The 22,267-nt window shown below is 36.2% G+C and overlaps 1 protein-coding gene and 1 long non-coding RNA gene across 6 annotated transcripts in view; one reads left to right on the top strand and one right to left on the bottom strand.

The window, feature by feature from the left end:
- The window catches only part of SNCA (synuclein alpha), a 161,364-nt gene that overhangs the window by 18,129 nt on the left and 120,968 nt on the right, over positions 1 to 22,267 (top strand). For all 5 annotated transcript variants that reach the window (XM_082726565.1, XM_082726564.1, XM_082726566.1 and 2 more), the window contains exon 4: positions 4,243 to 4,385. In XM_082726565.1, the coding sequence (XP_082582691.1) occupies positions 4,243 to 4,385 (143 nt within the window). The remainder of the gene's footprint in view (positions 1 to 4,242; positions 4,386 to 22,267) is intronic.
- Positions 15,623 to 18,393, bottom strand: LOC309863959. Its single transcript, XR_014311315.1, has 2 exons — positions 18,165 to 18,393; positions 15,623 to 15,892 (listed from the first exon to the last, which is right to left on the bottom strand). It is a non-coding gene; the product is annotated as an uncharacterized lncRNA (long non-coding RNA).

Here is a 22,267-nt window from a genome sequence, read left to right on the forward strand (position 1 = left end):
ACTGCATTAAAAATAAATTAATGTGTATACGTATACAAAGAATGGTCTAGATATTATAAATATAACATTTTGTGGCTGGTACAAAAATCATGAATCTATGAAAAGATCAAAATTTTTTCTTTTTTTTAAGATCAAAATTTATTCTTGTTTGAGATATTATAAGAAAGTTCATTTTTCAAGCAAAATTTTTTATTCATGTTCTTGGAAAAGGAAAAAAAGATGACAAGTTAAAGCCCACAATTCACTATTTTTAAAGGATCAACATTCTGGAAATGTTTAAAAACACGAAATCTCCAGGATAGCTTTTCACTGGCATTTAAATTGAACTTTGCATTGGGAATAGCCATTACTTGTTAGGAGGCATCCACTGGATCCCCCAAGTGGTGAAAGGCAAATATCAAGCAACACCTTCTGGGGACTCTTCCTGATTTCAGACTCTGGGGTCACGTTCACCTTCCCCACATTGCCCAGAACTGAAGAGTAGCATCTGTCCTTATAGACCATATTACTTTTGTGACCTGCTATCCAGCGGCTTTGTCCCCATTATTCAATCCCTGGCCTTCTGCAGTGGGTGACGTGCAGGCTGTACGATAATCATGTGACTAGTTAAGAACATTTGCCAATGTAACAGCTGACAGTGCAGCCCATCCAATTCCCTGGGCTTGAGACTATCTGGAGATGATGTACACAAGCAAAAGTATAACCAAATTAAGAAAAAAAAATGTTTCTATTTGCTTAGGACAGGGCCTGAGGAAAAATATCACTCAAAACCCTAAATTCCTGAAATCTGGGGAAAAAAGAAAAAAAAAAGGAGTTTGTGAGGCAAAAAGGGAAAAAGGCTAGGATTACATAGATGGGCATGAGATGTAAGATGTAGGCTTTATGAATATTAATTTTAGGTGAAGAGCAGTTTAGTTTTATTTCTCTATTGACCTTGAGATTATTAAAAGTGCAGAAGCTCTCGTCTTTGGTTTTTTCATAGAATTCTTCATTTAGTTTAAGCAAATTTTTTAAATTGGAGGTTCCTTTATTTGGCAATTGCATGGAGGTAACAGAAAAAAAGATTAATCCAGCAATTATATCAGATGTAGTCTTGGAGAATTTTTTTTTTAAAGATTTTATTTATTTATTTGACAGAGAAAGCAAGAGAGCACAAGCAGGCAGAGCAGTAGTGGGAGAGGGAGAAGCAGGATCCCCACTGAGCAGAGAGCCCGATGCGGGGCTTGAACCCCTGACCCTGGGATCATGACCTCAGCCATAAGGCAAACACTTAATGACTGAGCCACCCAGGTGCCCCTTGGAGAATTTTTGATACGAGAGTAAATCTGCTACTAAATCTAATCCCAAACCATTTACACTGACTTCTCTAAATTTTTAACTTATTAAAAAAATCTACTGAATCACCGTACTGTAGTTTGTTTTGTGAAAAGAAATTATAAGTTTGCTCAGCAAACTTCATTTTCATACTTAATGCCTAGCTCTTTTGTTAACATTAAAATTGTTGAAAATCAACCTTTTTATTAAAAACCGTTTTTTCAGCCACTTGACATTTGATAAAAGGATCAAAATCTTCATAACCATCCCTTAATCTATTGTTCATTTTTTTGGCTTTTTACATTTTTTTTTTAAAGATTTTATTTATTTGACAGATCACAAGTAGGCAGAGAGGCAGGCAGAGAGAGAGGAGGAAGCAGGCCCCCTGCTGAGCAGAGAGCCCAACTCGGGTCTCAATTCCAGGACCCTGGGACCATGACCTGAGCCGAAAGCAGAGGCTTTAACCTACTGAGCCACCCAGGTGCCCCGGCTTTTTACATTTTTTATTTTAATTCCAGTCAGTGAACATACAATGTTATATTAGTGTCAGGTGTACAATATAGTGACTCAATAATTCCATGCAGCACCTGGTGCTTACCACAGTGCACTTAATCCCCATCACCTATCGAACCCGCCTCCCCGTCCCCGATTGCCTCCAATTACCATTAGTTTATTCTCTATAATTAAGAGTCTGTTTCTTCATTTGTCCCTCTCTCTCCTTTCTTTCCCTTTGCTCATTTGTTTCTTAAATTCTACATATGAAAAAAAAACATAAATTCCACATATGAGTGATACCATATATTTGTCTTTCTCTGACTTATTTCACTTAGCATTATACTCTCTAGCTCCTTCTATGTTATTATAAATGACAAGATTCCATTCTTTTTTATGGTTGAATAATATTACATTATATATGTACCTATATTAATTATATCTTCTTCATCCATTCGTCAATTAGTGGACATTTGGGCTGTTTCCATTTTTTGGCTATTGTAAATAGTGTTACTGTAAGCATCAGGTGCCTGTATCCCTCTGAATTAGTATTTTTGTATTTTTAGGTAAATACTCAGTAGTGTGATTGCTGGATCATAGGGTAGTTCTATTTTTAACTTTCTGAGGGAACTTCATACTGTTTTCCACAGTGTCTGCACCAGTTTGTAGTTCCTTTTACTCCATATCCTCACCAACACTTGTTTTTATGTTGTTGATTTTAGCCAATTTGACAGGTGTGAGGTGATATCTCATTGTAGCTTTGATTTGCATTTTCCTAATGGTAAGTGATGATGAACATCTTTTCACATATCTGTTGCACTTTGGATGTCTTCTTTGGTGAAATGGCTGTTCATGTCTTCTGCCCATGTTTCAGTTGTATTATTTGGTTTTGGGGTGTTAAGGTCTATAAGTTCTATATATTTTTTGTTACATACCCTTCATCGTATAGGTCATTTGCAAATATATTCTTTCATTCCATAGGTTTTAGTTTTGTTGATTGTTTCCTGTGCTGTACAGAAGCTTTTTAATTTGATCTAGTTTTACTCGTTTAATTTTGCTTTTATTTCTCTTGCCTCGGGAGACAAATCTAGAATAAAGTTGCTATGGCCAATGTCAAAGAAATTAGTGCCTGGTTCTCTTCTAGGATTTTTATTGTTTCAGGTCTCCCATTTAGGTTCTTAATCCATTTTGACTTTGTTTTTGTGTATGGTGTAAGAAAGTTGTTTAGTATCATTCTTTTGCATGCTGCTGTCCAGTTTTCCCAACACCATTTGTTGAAGAGACTGTCCTTTTTCCATTGGACATTCTTTACTTGCTTTGTCAAAGATTAACTGACCATGTAGTTGTGGGTTAGTTTCTGGGCTTTCTATTCTGTTCTTCTGATGTATGTATCTGTTTGTGTTGTACCATACCGTTTTGATCACTACAGCTTTGTAATAGAACTTGAAGTCCGGGATTGTGATGCCTCCAGCTTTGCTTTTTCTTTTTCAAGGTTGCTCTGGCTATTTGAAGTCTCTTTCAAATTTTAGAATTAATTACTTGCTATAGTTCTGTGAAAACTGATGTTGATATTTTGATAGGGATTGCATCAAATGTGGAGATTGTTTTGGGTAGAATAGACATTTTAACAATATTTTTTTTTTAGGACGTAAGTATGGAATATCTTTCCATTTCTTCATGTTGTCTTCAGTTTCTTTCATCAGTGTTTTATGGTTTTCAGAGTACAGATCTTCAACAGATTTAGTTAAATTCATTCCTACAGATCTCATTATTTTTGGTGCAATTGTAAATGAGATTGTTTTCTTCACTTCTCTCTCTGCTGCTTCATTATTGGTGTATAGAAATGCAACAGGTTTCTGTAGATTGATTTTGTATCCTGTAACTTATTTGAATTTGTTTATCAGTTCTAGTAATTTTTTGGTGGAGTCTTCAGGGTTTTTTTGTATAGTATCATGCCATCTGTATTTTTCATTTCTGATGGTAACAGGAAAACCTATGTGTTGTCTGGCTCAGAAGGCATGGTGAAAATGAACAGGCCAGGTGAAATTAAAGAATGATATTGAAAATGAAATAAAGAAATATATATCCGATACCACATGATACCACAATAGCTGCATCTATAATCGTTGCCTTTTCCAGATTTTCCTTAATAAAATGTTAGCCAAATTTCCATTGCTCAAAGGTTTTATTTGTGATCATTACACTTGAAACATGTTTTAATATCTGCATGATTACAGCAACATATCTTAGCAAAGATTTAATGTTGTCTAAACCACACTCAAATATCTCAGGCTTTTATTTCTTCTGACACTTCAGTTATTTATAGTATGTGCAAATACAGGTCTTTAGAAGTTGACAGCTAGTGGAAATAAAATTATTTTCAGTCCCTGTTGTTCAATTGTCTCTTAATCTGTTGTTGTTCTGGATTTATCCCAGTGGCTGAGAAGACCAAAGAGCAAGTGACAAATGTGGGTGAGGCGGTGGTGACGGGGGTGACAGCAGTAGCACAGAAGACTGTGGAGGGAGCAGGGAGCATTGCAGCTGCCACTGGCTTTGGCAAAAAGGATCAGCTGGGCAAGGTATGGTTGCACACAATTTATGTTACATTGGTAAAGTTCTGGGGATCACAGGGCATTTTTGTGGAAGACACTAGGCAGGAATAAGATGCTCACTTGGGAAAGGGCTGACTGACCCTCTTCTTAAAAAAGGGACTACTTTTATGTACGTATTCTTTTTGGAGGTATTAACCCAGATAAATGCTATGAAAATTGTACAGTAATTATGATTGTTTCATTTTCTGGAATAAAGTTAATGAAATGAACAATGTAAGAAACGCCAAAAGAACAGTGGCATTTCAGAAAGAAAGGGTGCTTTCATTTTAGCTATGAATCTTGCAATCTCTCTTTGTTGGGATATAATGAATGCTTTGTGCCCAACTGACGAATTGTCAAACTAAAGATCTTTCACTTGATTTCTTTATAATGACATCATGTCTTATTAGATGGCATATTTGCTTGTCACATAGCGGCTTATTTGCAAATACATGTTTGTAGAGACTGAGAGTGAAATTGCACACCGGCCAGAGATTGTGGTTTTGGGGTGATTCTAAAATTCTCAGAAGAACCTTGACTATATTTTTGACAACTATGAGACTCTAGTAAGATTATATGAAAGGTATTATGACTTTCATTTTAAACAGGTAAGTGATAGAAAATGAAGTATCAACTGGAAGATGAAATTTCAAAGGTTTTGTGACCACAGCAGCAGAGATTTTTGCTGTTCCTTTGGCACCATGGGCTCCTTGCTCTTCTTTGAACAAATCAAGTACTTTTCTTGCCCTGGTGTCTCCCTCTGTCCGGAAAGCTCTTCCCAGGTTATATATTTGGCTCACTCTCTCCTCTCCTCAGGCCTTTGTTAAATGCTACCTTCTCCATGAGGCCTGCCCTGACCTATTTGAGATTGGAACCCTTCTCCTCACCTCTGCTGTTCCCAGTCTTCCTACTCTACTTTTCCCTCTTGTACAAACCAGCACATAAAACTACTTTCTTATGTAGTTTTCAAAATACCTATTTGAAAACCATTTTGAGTATAACTTTCGGATAGTTGAAGAGCCATAGTTGCTATGTAAAAACGTTTGCTGGCAAGCTGCTCTGGATTGTTTCTACTCCATGTAATTCTACGTAGCAGGCCTTCCTTGATTGATCATTAAAACACTGATAATAAAAATGTGGGACTAAAAACCTGTGACATATTGAGATTTATCACATGCATTTATATTATCTGGGCAATTGATGCTACGTACAGAAAATCTGGGCTGGGCTTCTAGTGTGGCTCTTCAGCTAACACTGCAGTGTATGGTTAATAATAGTAGTATTCCTTTGTGTAGGTTGTCCTCTTCAAATAATTTTATTTCTTATGCTAATAATTACACAAATTTATATTTTCTGTCTGAATTTATAATTATAGCTTTACTACATTTCAAAAGGTAGGACAGACTTCAGCTATTAATATAGCAAGTAGCCTGTTTAATGTCCCAAGCCCTTCTGCCAATCACGTAGAAGCTATGGACTTTCTTCTCAGAAATATACATGATAAAGGGCTTCGAGGGGATCTTGGAAGCCCATTAACAGACAAAACCCATCATTTAGACCAATCTTCTGGTTGTACAGATAAGGAAAATAGAATCTACAGGGGGATGTGAGAGTCCAAGGTCACATGCCCAGTTGTAACTGACTGTTTTTCCATACGCTCTGTCACTTCCCCAACCACTTCCTCAAAACCTAACTTCCTTTTGGGTTTTTATAAATTGAATTATAGAATACCAGATTTAACTGGAAAAATTCTGTGCTTCAGAATATTAAGAAACCGGGGAAACATGTACCATCTCCTTCTCATTCCTATTTAAGGAATACTATGTATATTGCAAATAAGGCATGAAAATGCTTCATTTCTTATAAAATTGGATTTTTTTAACTTTTCTAAAAATATTGCTATTTATTTTAATACTTTAAAGCAGAAATCTAAATGATATGATAAAATTAACCATTTGGAAATATTTCTCTTATGGGTACTTACAAGTCCTTCCAAATTTTTAATATGAAAATGAAGCCATAAAACCCAGAAATTGCGGCATAGTTATAGGAAAAAAAAAAAAAGCAACACATAAAACTGGAAGTTTAAATGGCTGATTTTCATCCCTGCTCTGCTACCAACAGGCTGGTTGACCTTTTGAGTATCTCCTAAGACTCTTTCTCACATAATGAGAAACTATATGAGAAAATTGTTAAAGCCTAATTTAGCAACAATGTTCTGAGTTTCTATTATAACTCAAGGAGGATGCTAATAATCTTTTCATTCTGGCCATATCTATGAAATGCCAAAAATGTTAGAGAGTTTAGATAAAATCATTCAATTTGTTCATTTTGAGATTTGAAATAATGGAATTTCATCATTCAAACTGACCAAAATGATTCTGGTAAATGGAAATAAGCAGATTATTGTTGGTTTAACTAGTTGTTAATGACTCCATTGGCATACTCATTCTTCATTCAAGAAATAATGCTTGCTCACTATGTGTCTGAAACTCTGCTAGATATTGTGGTTAAAATGATGAGAAAACCCATACATGGCTTCTCTCTTCATTGAGCTTACAGTCTAGTGACAAAGATTTATAATAATCACCTAATTATCATGCAATAAGTATGCCGTTCTAAACTGTGAAATGCTATGGAGTACATAATGCTGAGAACATCCCAGCTAGAATGGGGTAGGGATAAGAGAGAGTACTATAGAGGCTTCCCTGAGGAAGTGATGTCTGCATTGAGATCAGATGACTGGCAATTAATAAACAAGTGGGAGTTGGAAAAAAAAAAAAAACACAGCAGGCAAAACTACCAACATGAAGAAATCTCACATGGTAGGATGGGGACTTTGGCAAGTCAAAGAGGACTGCAGCTGGAGCCACAGAAAATAAAGTAGAAGACACTGGAGAAATTTGAAGGGGGTCCCATCCTCGTTGGCTATGTTGAGAATGTTGGTCTTTATTCTAAGAATGACAGAACCTATTAAAAAACTTTTAAGCAAGAATATCAGGTTATAATTTTGCATGTTGAAAAGATACCTCTGCTCTCCAGGCAGGAGAGATATTAAAGGGAGGGAAGGGTGTAAAGCAGGGACGTGTTTGTGGGCTGTGTTGGAAAGAGGAGATGACTGCTTATTCTAAGGTGTAGGTGGGGGAAGAGAAAGAAATAGATTAATTTAAAGACTATGTAGGAGGTAATATCAACAAGATTTGGTGATACATTTCATAAGGCTTGGGGGAAGAGGGATGTGGTTAGCAGGATTGCAGGGTGTTAGCTCGTTGAAGTGGATTAATGGCTGTGCCATTCTCTTGGCAGTAGGTGCCTCTCTTAAATATCAGCAGTATGCAAAAGTAGTGGCTACATTGATGTTCAGTCCTCATGTCTTTTGAGGCTCTTTGGCCCATTACTCCATGATTGATAGTGGAACAAATCTTTTTTCTTTCTTTCTTTCTTTCTTTCTTTCTTTCTTTCTTTCTTTCTTTCTTTCTTTCTTTCTTTCTTTGCTTTTTCTTTTAGAAGCCAAGAGTTCTAGTAGCTCATTTTGATTTTTCTGTTTTTATTTGCTAAATTCATCTCTTTGGGAACATTTGTTTTGGTATACTCTATCTCCTTTTGATGTTAACAGAGAGATATGATGACAGATACCTGTTTTTTTTTTTTTTATTTGAATTTCATATGATTGAAGATATCCTTACTAATAATTTCTTATTCTAAGATATTAGATTAAAGGATAAGTGGGATGTCTTGAATTCTAAGAATTTGCTTTATCAAATATTATTAGCTCCTGTACTGAATACATTAGAATAATGCATCTGCTGATCTATATTTTTACTTGTGTGCACAAAAGAGATTATCTGCTATACAATTCAATTCCTGAAGCTCATTCATTTAATTGGAGTAGAAGAAACAGGCTGCAAATGCATTGGCAGAAATGCTCAAGTTTTAAGTTCAAACAAACAGTGGTATTATTTAGACAAAATTTGTTTTCTACTTTTTTTTTTTACATTTTATTCACATTTATCTTTTGCTTTTAGTGTCATCACAGAAAATTAGAACACCTTAAACAGGAGCTTAATAGCAATTTTTGTAAGCAAAGTTACATTCCATCTCTAAGTCAAACTGGTCAAAGCTTCTCCAGTATTTACAAAACATGGCAGACCAGATGCTATACAAAACCATTGTGTCTGGAATTTTTTTTCTTTTATTCTCAAATTGTTTCCTGCTTCTATTGAGAACAAATTATCTGCTCGTACCAAAACTACTGTAAGCAAGCGTAACGAGTAAGAGTTAATCTGTAGTACATCTATGTTTGCAATATACAGTTGGTCACAACATTTGCTCCATTCTGACCTCCCAGCTGTGCTTTGCCTGTGGTTACTGCTCAAATAAATCCTTGCTGGATAGAGGAGCATTTCTTTAGTGCTGCAATGCAGTACAAGAGTTGGATCCTCAGCATCCCTGAGGTCTATACTTACGTATTTTTTTTATTTATGGAGGGTGAAAGTTTTACATATACCATCGAGCCACTGCCTGACAAATAGTACAGCACTTAGCTTTATTATCACATCCTATTTAGTCACAGACCTACTTACATGGATATTAATAGGTTTCATGCAATAAATAAGTTTGAAGTATTTACAGCCTCAGATACTTGAAATATTCATATATTTACTTTTTTCTTCAGAATTAAAATGAAGTTCCTAAACAATGCCATTTTGAAAAAGTTAGAATATAAGAAATTTTTACTATCCCCAGCACAGTTATCCAGAAAATATTGATTGCAAATGGGCAGAAACATGCGTACTTGGTCTCCTGACTTCATTCATAAGAGGATAGCTAACCTAGTGTGGGGTAGAGGAATAAAACAAAGCAGGAATGTGTCATTTTTTTTTTAAAGATTTTATTTATTTATTTGACAGACAGAGATCACAAGTAGGCAGAGAGGCAGGCAGAGAGAGAGAGGGAAGCAGGCTCCCTGCTGAGCAGAGAGCCCGATGTGGGGCTCGATCCCAGGACCCTGTGAAATATTCTGATTTATAAAACATTCTTCTTAAATGTTTAATAATGATAGATCTATTATATTGCTAAAATAATTAGAAATTTGAGTCTTGCTTTTGTGCTTGATGTCTGAAGATGACCAACATGACATTAGTTATATTTAACCCAAGGGGGCGCCTGGGTGGCTTAGTGGCTTAGTGGGTTAAGCCTCTGCCTTTGGCTCAGGTCATGATCCCAGGGTCCTGGGATGGAGCCCCGCATCAGGCTTTCTGCTCAGTGGGGAGCCTAATCCCCGCCCCCCCCACCTGCCTTTCTGCCTACTTGTGATCTCTGTCTGTCAAATAAATAAATAGGATCTTAAAAAAAAAAAAAAAAAGCCACCACAACAAAAAAACCTAACCTAAAAGTTCTGTGGCACAGGGAGTTGCCTGATTTTTACTTGTGGTAAGAGTGGCACATACTGTTAATAGCATTATAATCTTAGGTTAAAGCATGTTGTAGTTAAAGAAAAAACCTAATTGACCTGATTGATTTGTTTTTAACATGTATATAATCAGTAATATTTTGCAATTTGGTATGTAAAAATCAATTTTTAAGCTCATATGAAAGTCTATTAATATTACGCAAAGTCTTAGAAACACATCTATTATGATGGGCTTTCTTTGTATCTAATATTTCACTGGGTTCAGGCTGTATGAATTATGATTCCTAATGACCCTTAAATTAGTAAGGTTGTAAAAGGGAAAGTGCACAATAATTATATATGAAGTTGTAAGAAACTTAGGCTTATGATTATGTTTTCATTAAAATTCAATATCATTCATTTATTTAATGGGTTCTTGGGATGTATTGAACACTCATTTGGGCACTCTGAGGAGTACTGAGGTGAATAACGTATGCCTGACTCCTGCCTTCCAGAAATGTGGTCTAGGCACAGCAACTGACAGACTTACCCCTGGCAAAAAGGAGCATCATCTCTACTCTTTGAGAATGTGTATGTATTTGTAACGAGTTTATATCCATCATGGGAAAAAAAAAAAACGCTTTTTGCTAGGAATGAGAGAGACTTATACTCTCAATAAATATTATACTTCAAATTTTGTTTGTATGAGCAGATTATGAAATTAACTTACACACATAGAGAGAATAGCTACAATATTTTAGCCATTTAGACAGAAACATAAAAATATTTCCACCTGAGTCCTAGCACCAGTAGTTAATAATGTGTAAGCATTATAGCCCCACAATATATACATGACTACAAATCCAATTTCAGTGTCCAAAGAACCAATTGTGATAATACTTGTGTTTGTTAGAAAATGTGTTATAGGAAGACTGTGATAGAACTGCTTCAAGGCACACTAGCAAACAGCTTTAACTCATATTTGTGAAAATGGCTTATTCCTTCATAACTGCTTAATATGAATTAAAATTCTACTGAATGCAATGAAAGCCATGACCAGACTTCCCTGTGCAGGTGACTAACATCTATTGTTAGTGTCTCTTCATATGTGAAGAGAGCATGATATTTTTGATAGTTTCATGAATCAGATATTACTATATAGAGAATGATTTCAAACTTAGGTGTTTTCATTTTAAACTTCTGTTGCCATCTGAGCTATGTTTCCACTTTATAATTCAATGGCAAACCTAGAAAAAGAATATTAATATGTTTACGTGACAGGAATAAAGGAAATAGACATGTTTGTTTATTATGACATATAATAATCATTTTCCAAACTTCAATGATAACCAGCCTTTCTGTTCCTAAAAAGTTAGAGTAATTTTATTTTTTGCCATTCAAATACAGGCTTTTAGTTTTCCCATTTTTAGGGAAATATTTGATGGTATTGTTAGCTTTATCAAGAGAAATTAGATACTCAAAATACACAAAAATCTAGGACAAAGTATGTTTACTTGAATTCAAAAGAACAGAAATAAGGTAAATGAGATGCCAATTGTGTTTTGCATGCAAATACATAATTATGGAACTAGAGTTGAATGATACATCTCATCAACCCAATTGTTCCATGATGAGGATAAAAAATAAGTAATTTGTCAACTAAAATAGGAGGTAATTCTTTTATAAGAAATTTTATTAAAACTTTGCAAAACATTTAAATATTTAAGTTACAATTTCAATATTCTTTTTTTTTTATTAAGATTTTATTTATTTATTTGACAGACAGAGATCACAAGTAGGCAGAGAGAGAAAGGGAAGAAGGTTCCCTGCTGAGCAGAGAGCCCCATATGGGGCTTGATCTGAGGACCCTGGGATCATGACCTGAGCCAAAGGCAGAGGCCTTAACCCACTGAGCCACCTAGGCGCCCCACAATTTCAATATTCTTTATCAGGTAGTTCTGGAATTACTAAACAGTTATTTTGAAAATTCTCAATATAGTATTTAATTCTTAATGAGCCTATAGTATACATTAATTCAAGGAACACCTAGCCAGAAGTTATGTTTGTTGAATAAACAGTTGAATGAATGAATAAAAAGGTTTTTAAAAAAGGACTATCATTTTGCCTTCCTGATTAGAGGTAGAAACTGTCTTACTCTTCTTTTGTGTTCCTCACACTAACAAAATATAATAAATCTATTGGAACTCAACTCATAAGAATATATTCAGTTGGCAGCTTTGTGAATTGTGAAGAATGATGTGAACTTTTAATTAAAGATTTTAGAATTTAAGAATAGAATTTAACTGTCTGATTAACCATAATAGTAAAATATCTCCAATTCACATGTATATACACTTTGTCCTATTTGATTGTTAGAAATCTTCAAAAGAGTGGAGAATTGCCCTTTCAGTATTTCTATTTCACCCCACAAGGTTTCTGAGCATGTACATACAGTTTTTAGTCTTAGGGGTCCAGGTTTTGGTCTGTAGATTGTGTATTATTTGATATCTAGTGAAGCTGGAGAAGGCATGTGCTCTTACCAATGTCACTGAGTTTGGGGATTAATACAGTTGTCATGCAAAGCATACAGTGGTATTAAAAATACCTTGTCTTTAGTTGTTAACATTATGGCATATGTAAAGTAGGCACTTTTAAAAAATAATCTGATCTTGGGGCGCCTGGGTGGCTCAGTGGGTTAAGCCTCTGCCTTTGGCTCAGGTCATAATCTCAGGGCCCTGGGATCAAGTCCCACATTGGGCTCTTTGCTCAGCAGGGAGCCTGCTCCCCCCCCCCCGCCCCCGCCTGACTCTCTGCCTCTTTCTGTCTCTCTGTCAAATATCTTTAAGAAAAATAATAATCTCATCTTAATAACTAAGAACTGCTTAAAGTAGTAATCCTTTCATGGTGTTCTTCCTGTAAAGGAAAACCAACACTTGTGAGTTTAAAACAAAAGCAGTTCATAAGTTTCTAATTAAAGCTGCTCTATATCTGTTCTTTGACTCATCATGATAGCCAGCTGGCCGTTGTCTTTATACTGGGTTCCTGGTTTATCTACGTCATTTGATTTTGTCATGTGTATAGAAAAAGCATAGCTTAGTATGCAGGGCACGAGTTTTAAGTCAGGGAATAGTGGAGTTGGTCTTGTCTCTCTCCCTCTGCTGGATGATGCCATCTCATCCCTCTAAGCATAGATTTTCTCATCTGTGAAAGAAAAGTATTGGATTAAATGAATTCAGAATGTTTTGAGTATGTTTAATGGCTTGAATTTTAAGCCATTTTGTTCAATTATGCATTGCCAGACCTCTGGCAACTCATTTAACCTTTCTAAACCAAAGCTACTCAAGTGTCTATAACTGGCCGGCCACAGCACAGTCAGCGTGAATGCAATGAGATCATTCAGACAAAAGATAAACAATCAATTGTGATATGTTATACAGTGAGGACATTTTGTTAAGAAGAACCTGCATTTTCTTTGAATTTTGTTAGATATATGATTATAGGTCTTGTTCATGTAAGTAAATTGTAAACACAAAGTGGAAAAACCATTCAATGAACATCTTACTTTGTTTACCTAAATAAAATGAAGTCACACTACAGTTCTTTTCATTTGCTTTCTCCAGTGTGGTTCTATTGAATATTATACACATGTAATTAGAAAGAAATAATTTTGGGAAACACTGGAGTAAACAAAGTTAAAAATTTTCTCTTTTGAACAGAAGAAAGTCCTGGAGCCCTAGTATCTTGTTAGGGATAGAGTTGCTATCTTTTCTAATGTCTTCTTCATGTCAAACCCATGGAGAATAGGTCTGGGTATTTACTGGAGGTCATGTCTAAGATGCCCCAGGCTGACTGAAACTGTCCCCACTCACTCTTTTTGTCTTTTTCTTAATAAGGCTGGTGTTTAGGTTCTGGGTTAGAGATATTTAGAGAGTATCAGGACTCAGCATTTCATATCTAAATCCTATTCTTTTATGGCCATTTTCTTCTGTAAGATCTCTTGGATAAGGCCAGAGAAATAACTTTCTTCATTCATATGAAACTTTTTTTTTTTTTTTGGTACCATATCCAGATGAAGCTTTTTTCTGACCTGAAAAGGGACAGGTCTAAGAATTGGCTATGTTGTCTTGGCCCCTTCCCTTAAACACAGAGACAGGATGGGATGCTCAGTTGGTTAAACATGTGCCTTCTGCTCAGGTCATGATCCTGCAGTCCTGGGATCAAGCCCTGTATCAGGCTCTCAGCTCAGTGGGGAGTCTGCTCCTCCCCCTACTCATGTTCTTTTTTCCTCTCTCTCTCTCTGAAATAAATAAAATCTTAAAAAAAAAAAAAAAAGGCAGGAAAGTCCAATGAAGGGAAGGAGCCCAGGAGGTTTTTCTTGAAGCTAATTTTGTATGCCAGAACTTTCTAGAATGGGAGCAATTCCAGAGGTGGTCAAATTCCAAGCTTATCTGATTTTGACACCTTCGTGACAAGCACTAAGGCTTAGTTTATAATCTTTAAGGCCTGGCATTTAATCTTATTTTAGTTATTTTCAAGGTGAAACAGACTCATTATATAAATATTCAACCAAATAGAAAGTCTGTTTGTTGTCAGAGCTCAACATGAGCTCAAGTTTCCTCTTCCCAAGTTCACTTGAAAATGGGATGATAGATCTGCAAAGGGGGAAAGAAGGGGTATAGGTATAACGATATCCTTGCTTTTGATCCATCCTGGCTTTCATTCAGCACAGCCACAAATGTCCCAGGGTGCCTCTCTGATGTGGTACATTGTATCTCTAAATCTGCCCAACTATCCCCTCCTAACCTCAAGGTCGAGGACAAACATACTCTCCTATCACTCTCTGCTTCCATCCTCCACACTTGGGCCCTAGAGCCTGTGTTCTCTTCTTTCTGCCTAATCTGAACTCAGGGAAAACCTAGGAATCTCCATCACACTGGCCTCAACTCTCAGGAATCAGGGGATGTGGGGGTGGGGGGACTGGGATTCAACTCTCCAGCTTGGTATGTCCGTCCTCCATGTCTCTGTGGTTATTTGCCTATATTGTGTTGGCCCTGGGTAAGCTAGCAGCTCCTGCTCTTTAGGCAGAATCCCACCAGGGAATAAGATGTGAGCCTTCCCAGCACACAGACCTCTCCAAGCTCATGAGTTACCACTTGTCTCCATAGAGAAGAGTTCAAGGGAAAAGACATTCCCACGCTCCACTAACACCTTTTTTTCAAATCTATTTCCTTGGAAATCTCTCTTCTCTTTTCAAACTTTACTGATGGGAAAATAAATGAAAATAATAATGAAAAGTTCACTTGAACTTATATAATTTAGTTTTATTGTTCATGTTATAACAGTCCTTGCGCCTCCTGTTTAGACGGGGAATAGGGAGTTATGTATTACAGCTATTACCCAAGGTCACCATGCCCTCAGCTGCTGTTTCACATTTCTAGCAACTTTATGTGAGAGATGTTAACTCAATCACCAACAGTATGGTTGGAGAATAAACTGATAAAAACCACTCTTGAAGACGTGTTGGAAATCTACATTAAAAGCATTGAAATTATGGATATTTCTTGATTCAACAGTTTCACTTCTAAGAACTTAAATGATCATGAATTTTAATTTAAAGATGTTCATCTCAGCATTGATTATAACGTTAAGTTGGAAAAAAAGTTAGACATTTCACAATAGGGTCTTAGATGAGGTTGATAAAGCCTAAGATATGATTGATCCATACAGTGGTATGCTGAGCAGCCATTAAAATGTTGCCACAGAAGAATGTTTAAAGGAGTGGAAGGATGCCCTTGCTGCATTAAGTGATAAGAACAGTTGACCAAACAATATGAACAGTTTGTATAGTATTACTATTTTTATTTAACAAACAATCTATGTATGATATACTTATATAAGAAGACCTGAAGTAATGCACCAAGCTCTCAGTTTTTCTCAATGAAGCACTTTGCATTTCCAGCTGGATAATATTTTGCTCTGGGGAACTCTCTCACTCACTGTAGGAAGTGTCCCAGCCTTAGGCGTTGCTTGTGAGATGCCAGTAATACTCCCCAGGCATTACCGTGACCACAAAAAGTCCTCCCACGTTGTCCTTGAGGAAACACTGTAACAGATGATTTCTGGGTCTTGGATTACAGTCATTTTATTGTTCCTTCTTGCTTATTTGTATTTTTGTCAATTTCCTTTAACAAATATGTATTAGACTTATAACAAAAGCACAATAAATGGTATTTATAATATTCTACTCTCTTCGACACTTACGTGACTAAGCGTTCTGCTGATTTTAGCACAATTAAAGCGTAAAGAAGCTAATTTTCCTTCTTGGTGTTCCCAGTTCTGGTTACATTTGTTCTACTAATGTAAAAAAATCAGCTTTATGGGTATTTAAACATACAGTTGTACATTTGTTATTCATCCATTCACCTATTTATTCATCAGTTCATCTGGTCCATATTTGTTGAAGTCATGCTGTGTGTAAGATACTATACCAGGCAGCATCAGAAATATAGTGATATTCGAGACCAGTTTCTTGTGGTCTAGGCATTGACATTGAACTCTTAATCATGATGAGTATATGTAGGAGTTTCTTACTCTATTAATGGTATAGACTTTGCTTGAAGATTTCTTCCCCACCCTCCTTGTCTTCCCTTCAAGTCTGAAGTAAGGTTGTCTCTGAGTGAGATGTCATAGCACTACCAATCTCTTACTATTTCTCAAAAAATAATCTGTTTATAGTCTCTCATTGATTTCTCTTGATTCCAATTATCAAACAAAATTAAAATACCATTTCAGCATTGTTTGTTGCCATCAAATAATACTGGGTAGCACATCCAAATTTCAAGATAAATTTTTTTTTTATATTTTTCAAGTTTATTTGCTTGACAGAGAGAGAGAGAGAGCAAGAAAAGGAACATAAACGGGGGAATGGGAGAGGGAGACGTAAGCTCCCGCTGAGCAGGGAGCCCAATGCAGGGCTTGATCCCAGGACCCGGAGATCATGACCTGAGCTGAAGGCAGATGCTTAATGATCGAGCCACCCAGGCACCCCCTCAAGATAAATTTTAACAAAGACTTTCAAGGAGTAATGGGTTGTATTGCCTGAATGAATGTAATACTTTATTTGTTCTTTCATTTTTGGCAAGTTTATCTGATCATGTAGGACCATACAATTTGACTTTGCAAACTTGTAATACAAACCTTCTGGGCTCTGAGAAAGTTATCATCACTTTATTTTCATGTATGCTCAGAACTTTGCCTTTCTTGTTTCAGTATGCTTTATCCACAGAATGCTCTAATCCCTAAACTTATGAATAACTTTTAATGGTTTTATTAACCTGATAAGATATAGAAAGTTATAAAATTATACTTTTTTGATAGACTTTTTTTCTTTTACTGTAGTTAATTTCTATTGTAATTAGGTAAGTCCATCCACAGTGCATAGTTTATTTTATATATGTTCAAAGGTCTTGTACCTGGACTGGGAGAGCCTTTATATTCTTTAGTTTTCCTTTTAGCCTCTGAATATCTCATTAATAGGTACTGCCTTTTAATCATATCTAGCAGATCAGACCCTCCCAAATTCCAAAGGTCACATTTTAAAATGTTGTATTTTTGGACCTACAAGTTTACTGAAACATCGTAAGAATTGACTGATTGATATATGTATTCAGGATACATAGAATTCAGTTCTAAATAGAACTTTACTGTGATACCTTTATAAAAAGAAACTGCAAAAGACTGACTTGGGGAGAGTAGTAGTTTATGTTTTGAGTAGTGGCTTAGTATTGTATATGTGTATATATATATATGTATGAGTAAGAGTGTGGGTGTGTGTGTAAAATGAAATTTATGGTTATATTTTCTTTAGAAATCTACTTGATCTTCTCAGAGTTCAGCCATTTTGTGATTGCATCTACATTGATCTATCTTTGGAATCTGTGAAATGGCCTTTGGCAGTACTTCCTGTAACATAATTTGGAAGCTACTAGCTAGATTAGTTCAAGAAAATTAACCAGTGTCTGTCTACTACTTATAGAATCAAGCTGCAGGGTTTCATCTCACTATTCAAGGCCATATTTTAATTGTCTTCCCTTTCTTTTCAATCATATAATTTTGCAGTCACTCCACAGAACTCTTCAGTCTACATAGACCCCCCAAGTGTTTTCAAAATATCTCCCAGTTACCTCATACAATATGTAACTTTAACTCTGCTTTACCTTTGAAAAGGCTCTTATGCCCCGTCTTAATTTATTTTATCCAGTCCAAAATGTCTCGCTCAAGCCTCAAGAACTACAAAAAAAAACCCAAAACAAAACAAAACAAAAAAAACCGCTTTCTTTAACTGCTGTAATGCATAGTAATTTCACCTTTCTTACCTGTCTTAGCATTTCTTAGCATTTGCAGATATACTATTCATATCTGGTTGCTTAGGTGAAAATTCTTTTTCTGTTACATTCTCTGTCCAATTCTTTAGCTATCAGTTCATCCATATTTCACAACATACCCTGATTTTAGCATGACTTCCTTCTCCACTGACACCTCCTGAGGCTAGCCCTCCACCAGTTTTTCACATAGAATGCTTCTCTAACTGCCAAGTGACCTACCTGTTTCTATTTCCCCACCAGTCACAGTAATTCTTGAAACAGAAACCAAATCATCTCTTTCCTGCTGTCACTCCTCTAGTGGCTTCCTTTCACATCGAGAATGAAATCCAAATCCTTACTGTGACTTACGGGCCCTATATTATGGGGCTCTCATTAAGTTTTATGTCCTATCCCATTTCTCCTGGTACACTGCCCTCCAGCTATGCTGGTCTTCCAGGCACTTTTCCAATACTTAATAAATATATATGAAAGGATTTTTATTCATTTAAGTGTAGACTGTTTCCTTCTTCTGAAAGCAGGGACAAATGGTGTAGTGTTCTTTAAAAAAAACCAAACCAGAATTTCTGATCTTAATTTTTGAAAAAATAGACAGCAAGAATGTGTAAAATGGCAAAGATCATTCTCTACTTCAGATTTCCATGTGAAATTTGGTGCATACTAATGATTTGGCATATTATAGAATGTGGGCCAATTCTAATAAAATTACTTGTATCTTTCATACTTGTCACTAAAGTTCTTGCTTTTCCATACTTGTGTAGCAATTCTACTTGATTGTGCATGGATACGTGACATTAACTTTCTCCTTGAGAATGAAGAAACACTTTCACTCAAGATAAATCTTAGAGATTTAAAAAACTGCTTATCATTATACATTATTCATACTCCATTAAATGTTTTCTTAGTGAATCACATAAATTAGATTGACTGTTGGACAGATGGGCAGAACCACATGCCTCCAATATTAGGCAGTTGGTGAGCACAAGAAGCCAGAAAGAAGATTAGGAATATAAAGGCAGGAAGCTTCCGATTACTCTTGAAAAGGATGATCCTTTTGTTCCTGACTCTCCACTATGTGTTTTCCTTTGTAAGTAACACCTTCCAAAACAACTTTCCTCATTTTAGGTCGAAGCACACAGTGTTTTCACATGATAATTGATATATAAATAATAAAAGGAAATATTTAGGCAGATTGATAAAGGAATTTTCCCCTCCCTCTGCCTTTTATGCAAGGATGACAGCTCTGAAATGTAGGTTTCCTGTATAAGGAATGTGACAGTGTTCAGCTGCAAGAAGATGAGAGGCAGAGAAAGGCTGCATATTCAGGAATAGCGTATCATTTGTCACTGCCTGGACTCCTCAGCTGTGTGGAACTCTGGGAAGCCCTGGCTGAGATACCAGACCCCTTTATTTATTTCTTCCAGAATACTTCAGCAATACAGATTTTATTAGGAGCAGAGAAAAACGTTTAAAACTAGTTAGCCTTTGTGATGTGGAATAGTCCCCTCTGAATATTGATCAAGATTCAAAAGGAAGGCTTGGTAACTTATTTTATCTGTGGGCTACACTGATGAATTGAGAAAATTCTAATTTCAGGAAGTATCTTTGGGTGTGATAGATCTTTTTTTATTAACAAAACTACATCCAAAACTACATCCAAAACTACAGATAAATTCTGCCTATGGTAATGGTTGATCTGGTGGAAACCATTTTAGGGTGACAATCCCTCCTCTATAAGAGGGAAACAACTGATACCCTGCAACAAAATTGTAAGGGTCACTAGATTCACATCCAATGCAAATTTTGCATAGATTTGCTTTCTTAATCTAAAATATATCCCTCAGGTCTAGAGGTCAGTGAAAACTGTGTGAGCAAAATGGCATGAGGGCCCCACAGTCCTTTTTTATGTCCTGTCCTCAGATCCCTTCTAATTGATAGAGTAAAATTTGAAGAGCCCAAGAATCGCCCACTGTGGCTTTATCCATACTGCCTTACAGAGGTAGAATTAATGGCCGCAGTGGTGGTAATCATCCTCACTTTTTTTTTTTAAAGATTTTATTTATTTATTTGACAGAGAGATATCACAAGCAGATGGAGAGGCAGGCAGAGAGAGAGAGAGTGTGTGTGAGAGAGAGAGAGAGGGAAGCAGGCTCCCTGCTGAGCAGAGAGCCCAATACGGGACTCGATCCCAGGACCCTGAGATCATGACCTGAGCTGAAGGCAGCGGCTTAACCCACTAAACCACCCAGGCGCCCCCTCACTTTTTTTTTTTTAAAGATTTTATTTATTTATTTGACAGAGATGACAGACAAGCAGATAGAGAGAGAGGGGGAAGGCAGGCTTTCTGCTGAGCAGAGAGCCCGATACTGGCGGGGGTGGGGGGAGCTCCATCCCAGGACCCTGGTATTGTGACCTGAACCGAAGGCAGAGGCTTTAACCCACTGAGCCACCCAGGCGCCCCTCATCCTCACTTTTTATGTTCAGAGAAATTTGGATATTTGCCTGGAGTTAAGACTTCCTACCACATTAAAACTTGGGGAAATTGGTTATATAAATCAGCATGCCAAATTTCATTTGATTTATCCATTGTATTTTGAGTTGAATTAAATCAGCCCTAAATTTCACTTAGTTATTCTCTATCCAAACTCTCAGCCCACATCAGCCAAACCTACAGAAAGAAATGACTTTTGCTGCCATCATGGTTAATTCTCTTTTAGTTTTTGGTTAATTCTTCTTTTAAAATTATTTTTTTTTTACAATTTGGTAAAATATCCTTTAAAAATTTTATTTCATGTTTTTCATGAACTCTTTTCCCTTTTCCTTTGATTACCTGTCTGTATTATAGTTCAAACTGAATTTCAACTTGTTTTTTTTGGTTCATTTTCCAACTTATATTTTTTATTCTTTATATTTTTTTAAATTTTAATTCCATTGTAGTTAACATACAGTGTTATTTCAAGTGTGCAATGTACTGATTCAACAATTCTGTAATCACCCAGTGCTCATTATGACAAGTGTACTCCTTAAACCCCATTACCTATTTCACCCATCCCTCCACCCACCTCCCCTCAATTTTTTTTTCCTCTAGTTAAGAGTCTGTTTCTTCATTTGTCTCTCTCTCTCTCTTTTTATTCCTTTGCTCATTTCTTTTGTTTCTTAAATTCTGCAGATGAGTGAAATCGTATGGTATTTGTCCTTTTCAACATGGCTTATCTCTCTTCACATTATACTCTCTAGCTCCATTCATGTTGTTACAAATGGCAAGATTTCATTTTTTAAGGCTAAGTAATATTCCATTATATAGTATATAATAACATTATATAGTATATAATATTTTATATATGGCATATAATAACATATAATATGTAATAATATTCTATTATATATAAAATATTACACATAAATCACATCTTTTTTATCCATTCATCTATCAATGGACATTTGGGCTGCTTCCATATCTTGGTTATAAATATAGGAATGTCCCTTGGAATTAGTGTTTTTGTATTCTTTGGGTTAATACCCAGTAGTGTGGTTGCTGGATCATAGGGTAGTTGTATTTCTTTTTCTTTTTTTTTTTTTTTTTAAAGATTTTATTTATTTATTTGAAAGACGGAGATCACAAGTAGGCAGAGAGGCAGGCAGAGAGAGAGAAAGAGGGAAGCAGGCTTCCTGCGGAGCAGGGAGCCCGATGCGGGGCTCGATCCCAGGACCCTGAGATCATGACCTGAGCCAAAGGCAGCAGCCCAAACCACTGAGCCACCCAGGCGCCCCATGTATTTCTGACTTTTTGAGAAACTACCATACTATTTTCCAGAGTGGCTATACCAGTTTGCATTCTTTTTTAAAATTTTTTATTTCTTTTCAGTGTAACAGTATTCATTGTTTTTGTACCACCAGTTTGCATTCTTACCAGCAGTGCACAAGGGTTCCTTTTTTCTCCATATCCTTGCCAGCACCTGTTGTTTCTTGTGTTGCTGATTTTAGCCATTCTGACCAATGTGAGGTGATACCTCATTGTAGTCTTCATTTGTGTTTCCTTGATGAGCCATGCTATTGAGCATCTTTTCATGTATCTGTTGGCCATCTCTAGGTCTTCT

Source organism: Mustela nivalis (assembly GCF_964662115.1).
Source record: "Mustela nivalis genome assembly, chromosome: 4".
Lineage (NCBI taxonomy): Eukaryota > Metazoa > Chordata > Mammalia > Carnivora > Mustelidae > Mustela > Mustela nivalis.